The sequence below is a fragment of the Moschus berezovskii genome, chromosome 15 (assembly GCF_049115385.1).
Source record: "Moschus berezovskii isolate FMDL1 chromosome 15, NW_MosBer_1.0, whole genome shotgun sequence".
Classification (NCBI taxonomy): domain Eukaryota; kingdom Metazoa; phylum Chordata; class Mammalia; order Artiodactyla; family Moschidae; genus Moschus; species Moschus berezovskii.
In genome coordinates, this window is record NC_142474.1 from 17433188 (window position 1) to 17446252 (window position 13065).

Consider the following 13065-nt stretch of genomic DNA (forward strand, 5'->3'; position numbering starts at 1 on the left):
ATGCCCAAAGGCATGTGCACGTAGAGTACAGATGAGGACCAGTATGCAGTCAAGAGCAGCTGGAGCTGAGTGGATGAGGATGCAACCACAATGAAGGATGCCCATGTGCCTTGCGTGGAGGGCCTTCAAAAGCCACACTGAGGAGTCTAGACCTTACTCATACACAATAGGGAACCAAAGAAATGTTTAACCACAGGAACACTGTGATTTTTATCATTCTAGTGGTGTTTATGGCGCTTATGAAGTGGAAGGGGCAGAGATGGAAGACAATGAAACTTGCTGGCAACTACCTACTTATTTACTTGGGATCTATCAAAGTGGGACCAAAAAACAAAGGAATCACGGAAAAGCCATTTAAAGGTGGACTCAACGGGACTTGGTGACTGACTGAAGTGAGAAGTGGAAAGGAAGAGAGAGATTAAAAATGGCTGTGATGCATGGGTATGGCACTTAAATTGGGGATGTCAGTATCAAGACTGTACAGGTAGAAGGAAGAGGTTTCAGGCAAAAAAAAAAAGTTTGCCTTTCAATGAGTTCAGCTGCAAATAACAAAAATAAGGCCCCTTACAGAAGGAAACTAAAAGTGAAAGAATCTGAATTTTAAAGGTTCAAGGCACACACTACAATAATTTCTATCCAAATCTGTGTTAGTGAATGGACTAGGATCAGATGTCTTCTGGCTAAAAGGTCAGACAAGAGGTAGAGAAAAGGCAGACAGATCAGAGTTCCAGAAAACATCCTCCTTTCTGCCAAACTTTCAATCTAAATGTTGAATCTATGTTAAGTAATGGCCCACTTTTGAAAAGGTCAAATTTTCTAGCTGTGTGTCCTTTCATTAAAGAAAAGTGACACAAGGCCAACCTGAGGAGCTCTCCAAAGGCCGAATCTGGGATAAAATGAGATAAAAAATAAATGATGACAGTAATGGATTATAAAATATAGAGTTAACTCTTACAGCCAAAATCGTCAGGGTATCTACAGTTTCAAAATATCACTTCAGCAGACACTTAATTACAAAGCAGAAAAAACAGCAACTTTACAATAGAGAAACCTAGCAGATGCCACCTTAACCAGGAGATCAAGGTTAACATCACCAGCAATGAGACATACCAACAGCATATACTTCCTAACAGGACACACTGAGAAGAAACATTGCTTTTAGAGTATTTTTGCATGACCTGAATTTAATTATGAGGAAACAGCAGACAAACCCTGTACAAACTAACTGGCCAGTACTTTTCAAAAGTGTCAAGGTCACAAAAGACAAAATACCCTAATTGGAGGAGGGTAAAGGGTCATGGTTTTTCCAGTGGTCATGTATGGATATGAGAGTTGGACTGTGAAGAAAGCTGATCGCCGAAGAATTGATGCTTTTGAACTGTGGAGCTGGAGAAGACTCTTGAGAGTCCCTTGGACTCCAAGGAGATCCAACCAGTCCATTCTAAAGGAGATCAATCCTGGGTGTTCATTGGAAGGACTGATGCTAAAACTGAAACTCCAATACTTTGGCCACCTCATGCGACAAGTTGACTCACTGGAAAAGACTCTGATGCTGGGAAGGATTGGGGGAGGGAGGAGACAGGGATGACAGAGAATGAGATGGCTGGATGGCATCACCGACTCGATGGACATGAGTTTGAGTGAACTCCAGGAGTTGGTGATGGACAGGGAGGCCTGGCGTGCTGTGATTCATGGGGTCGCAAACAGTCGGACACGACTGAGCGACTGAACTGAACTGAAATGAAGTGAAAGGGTCATGGCAACTGAAGGAATATGTGATCACAGATTGAATCTGGGACCAGAAAAGGGACATTAGTAAGATACCTAGTGGAATCTGAATTAAGTCTATACAGATCAGTTAATAGTATTGTATCGAGTGTTAATTTTGACATATTGAAATTATATTAGTTATATAAGGTACACATTTGGGGCAGTTGGATAAGGGGTATACGGGAATTCTTCATACCATTTTTGCAATTTAAGATTGAAATGATTTCAAAATGAAAAAGTTTAATTAACAAAGAAAAGTCAGTGGAAAATGACATTTGAATAGTGAAGAAAACAGCTGTTGCAAATAGCATAGATGTAACTATTGAAAAGGCACTGTAACACCTCAAGTTCCCCTGACGCAATAGAATGTGGGACAATGTGGCCAAGAAGATGCAACAAAGACAGTGGCAGAAACATGAAGAAATGACAGCTCTAAGGACAAAGTAATATTATGAATAGGCTGGCAACTAGCGCTGCACACAGGTCTCAGCCTCTAAGCTAGCTCAATATTCACCAAGGCACGTAACTAAACCAGCATTGTGGAGGGGATTCACCCAAGCACAGACAGGCTAGAGGTTTTGGACAAATTACTTTACCCCTCTGAGCCTCATCAGTGAAAAGAAAAGGACTCCATGCATCTGTTAAGACTAATACAAGGAAAAGTAAGAATAATACAAGCAAAAGCACAGAGAACTGTACTGTGTACATCACATGCTTTTGTGCTGATAACCCTAAGCCAGAATAAGAAAGGTTAAACCATATCTCATAGTTCAAGAAAGTAGGAAAATGTGTAATTCATCTTCAGTAAACTTTTATCCAAAAAGATTAAAATGAAAGCCACAGTGCCTGGAGGGGCAAACGACAATTAGCTGAGAAAACCACTAATGTGAAATAACTCATTCTCACAAAGCTTCAGATAAATGAGGCAGAGCTTTCCACCCTTAAAACCACTTGGATCTTCAACACAACTCGAGACAGCTAAACATCTGAAACACAGTTCATTAGGAAGGATTACCGATTTTCTTTTGTACTTCACCCAGACAGCCTCGCTATGCTGCTACAGGTCACTTGATGCTTTTGGTCCCCTTAATTAGCAACAAGCCCATTTCTAAATCTATCAAGACCAACCGCAGAAAACATCTTAAGAATATTCATATCTCAGGGGAATTAGGGATGATTTTAATTTTTTCTACTTCCTAAATTTTATGTTAAGAGAGTAATGCTAAGTTACAACGCAAAATGAATAACTGACAAATCCAACTGCCTGTGATCAAGTTCTTGGCTGAGTCTGTCGAACAGCATAGTTCAAACCTACCTCTCTCTTAACATATTCATTTTAACTGGGTCATAAGTGAGGTCAACACATGTAAATGGTTAATGCCATATGCCTGTATGGTCATTTCCTTGGGTATATTAACATGGCAATGGGGATGACAAGAAAGCACTTACCTCTACAGTATTTGCAATGTAACGGTTGTCACCTTCAACTTTGACAGAGAAGTCATAATAACCACTGGAAAATTTGACGTTCATGAAGTTTAGCTCAAAAACATCCCTGTTAAGAATGACAGTGGGGTCAGCAACAACTCACATAGAAAAATCACAAATGGACACAACAAACGGGCTGCAAAGTGCAGCATTCCAGGGATGCACCATTTTTTCATTTTTCCACTTCCCACCCATCTGGGGCCACCTCCTGCTCAATCACATATTATTATGAGGGGCAAACTTCAAAACCACCTAAAATGACCTTCTCTTTCAAGCCTCCAAAGTCTTCTTTTTCTATTCCCTACCCACCCCTCCTCCCAGCTCCTAAAAATCCAGCCTTCTTTGAGTAAGTCTTCCACAATTAAATGCAAAATAGTTAAGTCTATAGTAGGATACCAATTACATTTTTTTTTTAAAGTGGAAATGTTCAAAGAGGTTGGCATAGGGTAGTATAATTGTAGGTAATTTTCTGTATTATTTCTACTCTTCTGTGCTTTTTGAATTTCCTAAAAAGGGCATATCTTACTTTAACTTACTAATTCAAAACTTAAAAGTTTCCTATAAAAACCCTTAATTTTTTTTAATTACTTAACAATAACACCCAGCCACTGAAGATAAGACTATGGAAGTATATTAAGTCTATGAGGGAAATATTCCTGACACACTGTTATTAATAAAGCATAATCCTAAATGTAGGTAACTTTGGTTTTATGGTCTGGGTTATATCAGCTGCAGGCTAACTTTCTAAAACAAGTATGTCGGCACTCTGCAGAGATGTCCTCAGGACCTACCCGACGGGGGTGAACGATGTCTTCTGGAGGACTGTAGCTCTGGAAGCAACAGATTTCGCATGTTCTAGTTTAACAGTGGCCTGAGTCAAAGGCTGGGACAGAACGTTGGTGACCTGCAACTGGAAATACATTTCAAAATTATCTGTAGCCACAGAAGCTGAAGGAGTGCATATTTTTGCTTCTAGGAGTAGGAGCTTTATCCACAGGGATCGAGCTCTGCTGGGGGAGAACCATTTCATTTCAGGAACCATCTCTGACCTACGGCCTACTATCTCTGGGGGATCAAACAGAGGAAAACACAATTAGTTCGGAATGACATAGATTATAGAATGTTAGGGGTGGGGGAGATCTTAAAGATGATTTTACCCAATGATCTCATTTTTCAGGTAAGGAAACCAAAGTCTAGGAAAAGACAATGACTAGCTTCAGATCACACAGTTAACATTTCCTTCTGATCCCCTGATCTCCCCACTCTACAGCTCTACTATAGTACTTAAAAAAAAAAAAATTATTAGCCAGAAAAATACTTTATGACAGTATGGACAATGAGAAAACCGAAGAAATACGGATAATGTTAACAACAGTCATTTGTTGAAAGTCGACTATTTGCCAGATACCAGGCTAAGCGCCTGTATCTATCCTACCACCAATCGTCTGAGACAGCTGGTATAATCTTCATCTTATAGATGAAGAAACCAAGGCCACAAGAGGATATGGGGCAACTGAAGGCCACACGGCTGAGGACCAAAACCCCAGGCTATCTAGCTTCAAAAGCCAGTAGTGTTTCTGCTTTGCTTTCTTAGCTCCCCTGATTCATGGTAAACTCTATTACCCAGGTGAGTTCCCACCCCAGTCTTTGCTGAGGGGACATGACATATAAGTAAGGGAACAAGAGGCAACTCTGGAGTCTGGGGCACTTCTCCTGGAGAGTATCTGAAGGGCCCTGCAAAGCACAAGAACTGATGGGACAGGTGGACAGTCCTATGTGAACTCGTGTATTTAGATATAAACAAGATGCTAATTTCCTATGCAGATTTTAGCTTCTCACTGGTTTCCAAACAATAGCAACAAATGCCTCACTGGAATGGAAAACTCTTCAGTTCAGTTCAGTTCAGTTGCTCAGTCGTGTCCAACTCTGCGACCCCATGAATCACAGCACGCCAGGCCTCCCTGTCCATCACCAACTCCCGGAGTTCACTCAAACTCATGTCCATCGAGTCGGTGATGCCATCCAGCCATCTCACTCTCTTAAGAGTGTGCATTTTGCTCTGTTCAGACAGTTAACACACACAACTGTCCTTGCTTATTGCTGAGGGGATGGAGTGCTATGTTATGAAGAAGTGGAAAGATACACTGTCGGCTCCAAGGAATAAGAGACCTGACATTGATCTTAACAATGTTAAAGAAAGCCATCTTAAAATAATGGATTTAGAAAGTCCGGGTATAGGAAAATATATTTTAGAAGTAAGACTTCTCTATATATCCGGACTTATGAATCCATAAATGCAGTTTTCTAGCACTTCATTGAAAGCTGTACTACTTCAAATACGCCAAAAAAAAAAAAAAAAGATCCTGTGACTAGCTCACCAAGTGGTCATCCCCATTTGCTCTTCATTTAAGAGATCTGTCCCCATGGGGGTTATCATTGGCTATGTAGATTTCTAGAAGCCTAACACTGGAAATGGCAATCAGAGCAGCACACTGGGGACACGGAAATCATACCCGCAGGACAGCCTGTTCCTGAGTGTAGGAAGGAGAGCCCTCGGGCACCACCACGACAGGCACATGGTAGCGATTCTTAGAAAGCGCAGCGGCCGCAGAGGCCACACTGAAGGCTTCAGAGAGTGACTCAAAGTTCTTCTTGCTGAAGATGGCATTCATGAGCTGGATGACCTGATCCTGCAAGAAAAGGCGAACACAGCTTGAGATCTTCCTCAGTCAGGCAGGGGGGACAGCCACCCCTCCCTCTACACCTGGGCTCAGTCATTCCTTCTCTGTTTCCGGGTGTTCACAGGAGAAGTCTTTCGGCCACTAACCAATTTGGTAGGGGTGGGGGAAGCAAATATTCTGCATTTAAGAGTAAAACTTGAATTTGGTTGGTTTTTTGCATCTTCTAGTACAAACTGAAAGGGATGCATTTCTTTGTCAACCATTTATGAATGCTTGCTGTACAAATGCAAGGAACTTCTAGACAACTACTGAGATATAAAAGTTACTATACCTATTACAGTACCCTTTTGTTCCATGTCTGTGTGTGCCAGGCACTGTGACAGGTGTACTAACTCAGATCACGACAAAGAGCCTGAAAAGACTGCTCTCAATCCTTTCCAAATAAGGAAACTGAGGCTGCTGCTGCTGCCGCCAAGTCGCTCCAGTCATGTCCGACTCTGTGCGACCCCATAGATGGCAGCCCACCAGGCTCCCCGGTCCCTGGGATTCTCCAGGCAAGAACACTGGAGGCTAAAGGAAGCTAATTAACTCTTACAAGTTAAGACAGGAAGAAAAAGAGAAGAAGAAGGACCAAACTTCACATGTAGGTCTGTCTGTCTCCGAAGTCCTTTCATAATAAAATATGTCCTTTCCTATTTCCCCTCACCTCCCAGCTTAGCATCCCTCCTACCCAGCCCGCCTCCACACAGGATGCTGGGACTAAGTTGGTGTTTACAAGACCAAACTGCACAGCCAAAACGTACATTAGAAAGAAACTAAAATAACTCTCCATTAAGAACTAAAGGGCTGCTTAGAGAAGAGGACTGAAAGCAATTTTTAAAAAAAGTAGAACCTAAAAGGCATTATTAAAATTCTAGAGGTTGTTTGCTTAAGAGGAAACATTTTCCATTTCAATCAGCTTTGTTTTTTAAAATCTACCATCTAACAAAAGAGCTCCCCTTGTTCCCAACAGTGTTATTCACAGTCGACATGAAATAATTTTCTTTAATTGTACCAATTACATTTTCCATCACTAAGCTGTTGACATGTTAAAATGGGGGACTGTTCACCAGAATGGTTATATCAAAAGCAGTGACAGCAAAATTATCCCAGCCAAATACCTGGTTGGTAGAAGCCTGGGAATAAAGCAAGAGAAAGTTTAAGTTGTTTTATGCAGAATATTGCCAATTCATCAACTGTACTGTGTACAGGAAAATCTCTAAATGATCTGTACCATAAGACCCATGCTCTTGCACTTTCACCCATAATGGAAATTTAATAAGAGTGTGGTGTCTCTAGACCTCTAAAAACTTAGGATGAAGGGGAAGACAACATAAAAATGTTAACACATGAATAAATTATTAGATCATAGCCTCCAGAGAAAATAAAAAATTAACTCAAATTACTCGAGAAAGGTAATTATTTACTGTTTAGTTGAAACTTGGCACACAACTCACAATGCATTCCTAACACACAAAAGAAGTGGAAGTTCTAACTGGGGACCCAAATCTTTCCTCCTCAAATTAAAACAGCAGCAGCTTGTATTTGAAGTCCTTGAGATCAAGGGTTGGTCACCTTCTTACAAACAAGGGGTATTAAGAGGGTCCCACTCTCAAGACTTCCCACACACATTTCAACTACAGGTTCTTTCAGGTTAACAAGCTCCTCTTGAAAAAAGAAAGAAAAGAATTAACTCTTGGTGGATGTCTGGTAGACACACATGCCTCTCAGTGAACTATGTCAATCAGCACAGATTAGCTCTGACTAAGCCACCGCCGAGGGTTGGAGGAAGAACAGGCAAATTTGATGTATAGTGTGCTTCTCAAGAGAAACAGGATGTGCACGGGCCACCAACATGGAAAGAATTCATGAGATAAGCAGTTAGGAGCATTAGAGAGGAAAGGGAGGTGGACAGAGAATAATGCACTTGGCCTTTGCGCCACTATCTCATGATAAAACCATATTCCATTTAAAACAAGTGTAGCAATTTGCTTTCATGCCTGTCCCACTGACAACCAGTTTCTCAAGAACAGGCTTCACATTTTTCTTTCTCATTTCCATGCCGAACCCAAGATAGCCCAAATAGCTAACCAAATAGCCCTCTCTGAAAAGCTATCGTTAGGAGATAATGTCAAGAACGCCTTTGAGTTTCACATCAGAGAACTGTGATGTAGGCAGGCACCTCCTTTATGGATGGCTCCGTTCCCACATGGTCCATAAGCTTGTAGGTGGCAGCCACAAACAATGCTGTCGTTTCCAGTCCTTCTTCAAACTGGAGATACACACCTCCCAATTCATCCAGGCGAGCAACAAGGTCCTGTCATGACAAAAACAGAAGCTGGTTGGAAGTCACGGATAAAACATAGGTGAGACGTACAAACCCCAGTGCAGACAGGGTTTTGGGAAATGTCAGTCTGCAGACCACTTCAGTCATTCAGTGCTTTCTTAACAAAGGTGCTTAGGCGGAAAGTGAAGTACAGCATATAGGCATCTGAAGTGAACAGTATCTTCTGCGGCTCTGAGAGTGCTCCTTCCCTGACCCCTTCAACTTACGCCCAAGCCCAGGAGTCAGGGGACTGCAAGGCACCAACTGCTCTGGGCAGAAGGCCGGTGGGCCAGGCTATAATGTAGCCGGGAAGCATTGTGACATGGATGGATTCGATGGCCATCCGTTTGGATACAACCTCTAGAGCTAAGCCTTTCTCCTCCTTAATCAATGCTCTAAAGGATGGAGAGAGACATACTGCTCTCCTGGGGAACATGATGAGGCAGTTAACGTGACTGTGGGGCAACCCAGTGACAACACTGTCAGACTGCCTGTCATCGCTGGCTATGTGGTCCATGAGAGCAGGCTCTGAGCAGCGGGAGGGCCTGGGCAAAGGATGGAAGAAGAGCAAAAACCACAGTGACCACTTGCCGAGTGTCAATTCTGTACCAGGCACTTTAGAACTCCACTTGTTCCTAACTACCACCGTGTAGGGAAATTGAGGCTCAGTCGTTAATAATTTGCCCGAGATTACAAAGTAGTAAGTAGAAAAAAAAATTGAATTTCAGGTTTGTTATGTTCTAAAATCTGTGGACTATGAGACCATACTTACAAAAGTAGGATGAAGTAGTTTGTTGTCTCATTGATGGTGTAACTATACTTGCCTAACCCATATTCCCTATGAAATACTGCTCTGACACAAAGAACAGAAGTGTGCCGTGGTTATGAAAAGAAAGGTAACTGGCCATAACAAATGAATGATTCATGCTTCTCTGCAAGACTCTTCTAACGAGTTTCAAACACAGGAACTGGGAGATTCACTTAGCAAAATAAATTTGTACCTCAATCTCCTCCACGATGCTTCTCAGGTCAGCCTGCTGGGACAGGTAGGAGGCCGTCTGCAGAGCCTGGACTGTTCTGGAATGTAAAGAGTAGAACCCCAATGAGTGGCAAATCTCTGCGTACCCCTTCCTGTATCGGGATATCCGCAAAAATATCCCACTCTTGTTCTTTAGAAACATAAGACAGTCTCGGGTCTGAAGGAGCTGGTTTACAATGTATACGGGAAAGAGGCAACAAAGACCATCATATTACAAGGAGTTCCCTGGTGGTCTAGTGGTTAGGACTAGCACTCTCATCGCCAGGATCCCAGGTTCAATCACTGGTTGGGAAACTAAATCCCATAAGCCACATAGTACAGCCAAAAAAAAAAAGACCATTACATCACAAAGTTCACTACCGCTATAGGAAAGGCAATCTGGGCAACAGGATCCACAAAAGTACTGAAGGCAGAGAGAAGAGATGGAGCACCAGTGAACCCCCTTCTGAACTGCCATTTGGTTCCTAATGGCACTGCACAGAGAACACTAGACTAAGACTTCATTAGCTCTGTAAGAGATGTACTCTGAGAGAGAATGGGAGTCAATCCAACCAAGGTATATTGGGCACCCCCATGTCATATGAGGTACTGTGCCAGGCAGAGGCTAGCTACCTGTTAACTTTCTACTTTGCTTACTCCAAGACCAAAGAAACTTTGTGGAATGTACATATATAGGTTGCTGGAAGAATTTGGAGCAACTTTTCTGAAACCAGATGAATGCAATAGAAACAGGAAGCATTCGGTAAACACACAGCTAACACTTCTGCTGTCACCATCCTGCTCGGAGACCTGAAAGCTGTTTGTCCTTTAGGCATTAAATAAGGTGCAAGGAATAAAGGATTTGGTTCTCAAACCAGAGTCTATTCTTTTTTTTCTTTTCCATTTCTATTACCATTTATTTCTGACTATAAAAGTACATATTTGTCAAAAATTCAAATAGATTACTAAAGAAAGGTAAATTTCTTTAGGTTATTTAAGAAAGTTAAAATTCTTGTAATGCCTACCCCTAAAAGATAATTGCTCTCCAATTTATCTTTAATAGACTGTACACACTTTTCCATGAGTACACATTTCATGCTTATTAACAATGACAAAGTATTATATTGCTTAGATGAACCATAATTTACTCACTTAATCTTCAACTGATGAACATTTATGTTTTACTAGGTCGAACAGTGCTGTAACTGTTAACCCTTATCCATGGTTGTATATGTATATGTATATTTTAATTCACTGAAGTGAAATTCACATGAAAATAGCCATTTGAAAGTGAACAATTCAGAGACTTTTAGTATGTTTCACAATGTTGTGTAATCACCACCTCTATACACTCCTAAAGCATTCCCATCAGTCCAAAATATTAATAAAACTCCATATCCATTAAACAGTTTCATTACATTTCCCATCCCCCACTCTCTCCCTACTCCCTGGCCCCTGGCAATCTGTGTTCTATCTCTATGGATTTACCTATTCTGGATATTTCATATAAATGGAGTCATACAAATGTGACCTTCTGTGTTTAGCTTCTTTCATTTAGCATAATGCTTTCAAGGCTTGTCCACTCTGTAACACAATCAGTACTTCATTCTTAAGGTGCGATGTAGTATGTATGTCCAACAAAGGTTTGCATAGTCAAAAGCTTACGGTTTTTCCAGTGACTACTGGAAAACTATTGTATGGATGTGAGAGCTGAGTGCCAAAGAATTGATGCTTTCAAATTGGGGTGCTGGAGAAGACTCTTGAGAGTCCACGGGGATGCAAGGAAATCAACCCTGAATATTCATTGGAAGGACTGATGCTGAAGTTAACGCTCCAACACTTTGGCTACTTGATGTGAAGAGCCAACTCATTGGAAAAGACTCTGATGCTGGGAAAGACTGAGGGTAGAAGGAGAAGGGGGTGACAGAAGAGATGTTTGGATGGCATCACTGACTCGGTGGACATGAGTTTGAGCAAACTCCAGGAGTTGGTGACGGACAGAGAAGCCTGGTGTGCTGGGGTCACAAAGAGTTGGGCACGATTTAGTGACCAAGCAACAATCACAAAGAGTTGGGCACGACTTAGTGACCAAGCAACAAACAACAAGTAAGTATGTCCATGTAAGATATTTTATTAGGTTCTATTCTCTTAATGTGGATAACTTGGAATGGAAATCGTGCTTTTAGAAGTGGAATGGAGAGAGCTGAGGACCCCTGGTGGTTAAGCTGATGCTGCTCAACCCTAGAAAGGTTCTCTAATTCTCAACAGATGACCAGGCCTTTGTGTAGAAACACCATTTATCAAGTCAGTATTTTGGGGGACGTAGAGAGAGAATTTGTCTGCTCTCGTTGCAATTATAACAATTTAGATTCCCTCCATGGAAAACAAATTCCATTAAGGTGGCAAGTTGGAAAACAGAGGAGTCAGAATTCATGGAAAGGGAAGCGTTCAATGACCCTTCTGGGATGCTTGTTAGAATGCACTTGAGAAAATGAAACCTGAATTTCCAAACAAGATAGAAATCCCACATCTGCCTGCAATAAACGCTGAGACCAGAAAAGACTGCTAGGAGAGCCTAGAAAGAACTTCTCAATTAAGATATCATTTTTCTCTTCTTCAGAACAAGTGAGTGTCATGTTGGTAACAACCTCAGAAGTTTTCAGAATGAAATTAATCCACTTAGCTTTTGAAAAAAATTATCATTGGCTTTATTTATTCCCCAGTCAGCAACTTCTCTCCCTCTGGAGCACTATAAGTTCAGTTCAGTTCAGTCGCTCAGTCGTGTCTGACTCTTTGCAACCCCATGAATCACAGCACGCCAGGCCTCCCTGTCCATCACTAACTCCCGGAGTTCACTCAAACTCATGTCCATTGAGCTGGTGATGCCATCCAGCCATCTCATTCTCTGTCGTCCCCGTCTCCTGTTCCATCGAGCTGGTGATGCCATCCAGCCATCTCATTCTCTGTCGTCCCCGTCTCCTGTTCCATCGAGCTGGTGATGCCATCCAGCCATCTCATTCTGTCGTCCCCGTCTCCTCCCACCCCCAATCCCTCCCAGCATCAGTCTTTTCCAGTGAGTCAACTCGTTGCATGAGGTGGCCAAAGTATTGGAGTTTCAGTTTTAGCATCCGTCCTTCCAATGAACACCCAGGATTGATCTCCTCTAGAATGGACTGGTTGGATCTCCGTGCAGTCCAAGGGACTCTGAAGAGTCCTCACCAGCACCACAGTTCAAAAGCATCAATTCTTCGGCAATCAGCTTTCTTCACAGTCCAACTTTCACATCCTTACATGACCATGGGAAAACTATAGGCAAACACTAAGAAAGCAGATCCTGTCTTACTAATACATTGTCAGTGATTCAAAGACACTGGGTTATGAGACGACAACAGCATCTTTTTAGATTGTTCACACAAGCTTACAAACTTTCTAGACACTCTGAGCACTTTTCCTGTTCTAGACAAGTTTATGAACATTCACTTCCTAGAATAAGTCCAATTAAATGTAGAAGACACATTTAGAAAAGTCCTAATTTATATCAGATCTCCTAAAACAGAGCAATTGAGCAGTAATATTACATAAGGCATTCTGCCAGTCTGATCTTCACAATAACGCTATGAGACAGGTATCATTCTCCCTGTTTAACATACGAAAACACTGAGGTTTAGGGAGGTTAAACAGCCTGCTCATGGTCACAAAGACATTAAGTAGAAGAGGCTGGACTTGAACATTTCTCTCACATT

At 41.8% G+C, this 13065-nt stretch overlaps 1 protein-coding gene across 2 annotated transcripts in view; it reads right to left on the reverse strand.

Annotated features, from left to right (window-relative positions):
- RPN2 (ribophorin II) overlaps positions 1–13065 on the reverse strand; it is a 51528-nt gene that overhangs the window by 22437 nt on the left and 16026 nt on the right. For both annotated transcript variants that reach the window (XM_055437047.2, XM_088843805.1), the window contains exons 5-9: positions 9306–9381; positions 8161–8295; positions 5772–5948; positions 4050–4168; positions 3220–3325 (exon numbers count right to left, since the gene is read on the reverse strand). In XM_055437047.2, coding sequence (XP_055293022.2) covers positions 3220–3325; positions 4050–4168; positions 5772–5948; positions 8161–8295; positions 9306–9381 — 613 coding nt within the window. The remainder of the gene's footprint in view (positions 1–3219; positions 3326–4049; positions 4169–5771; positions 5949–8160; positions 8296–9305; positions 9382–13065) is intronic.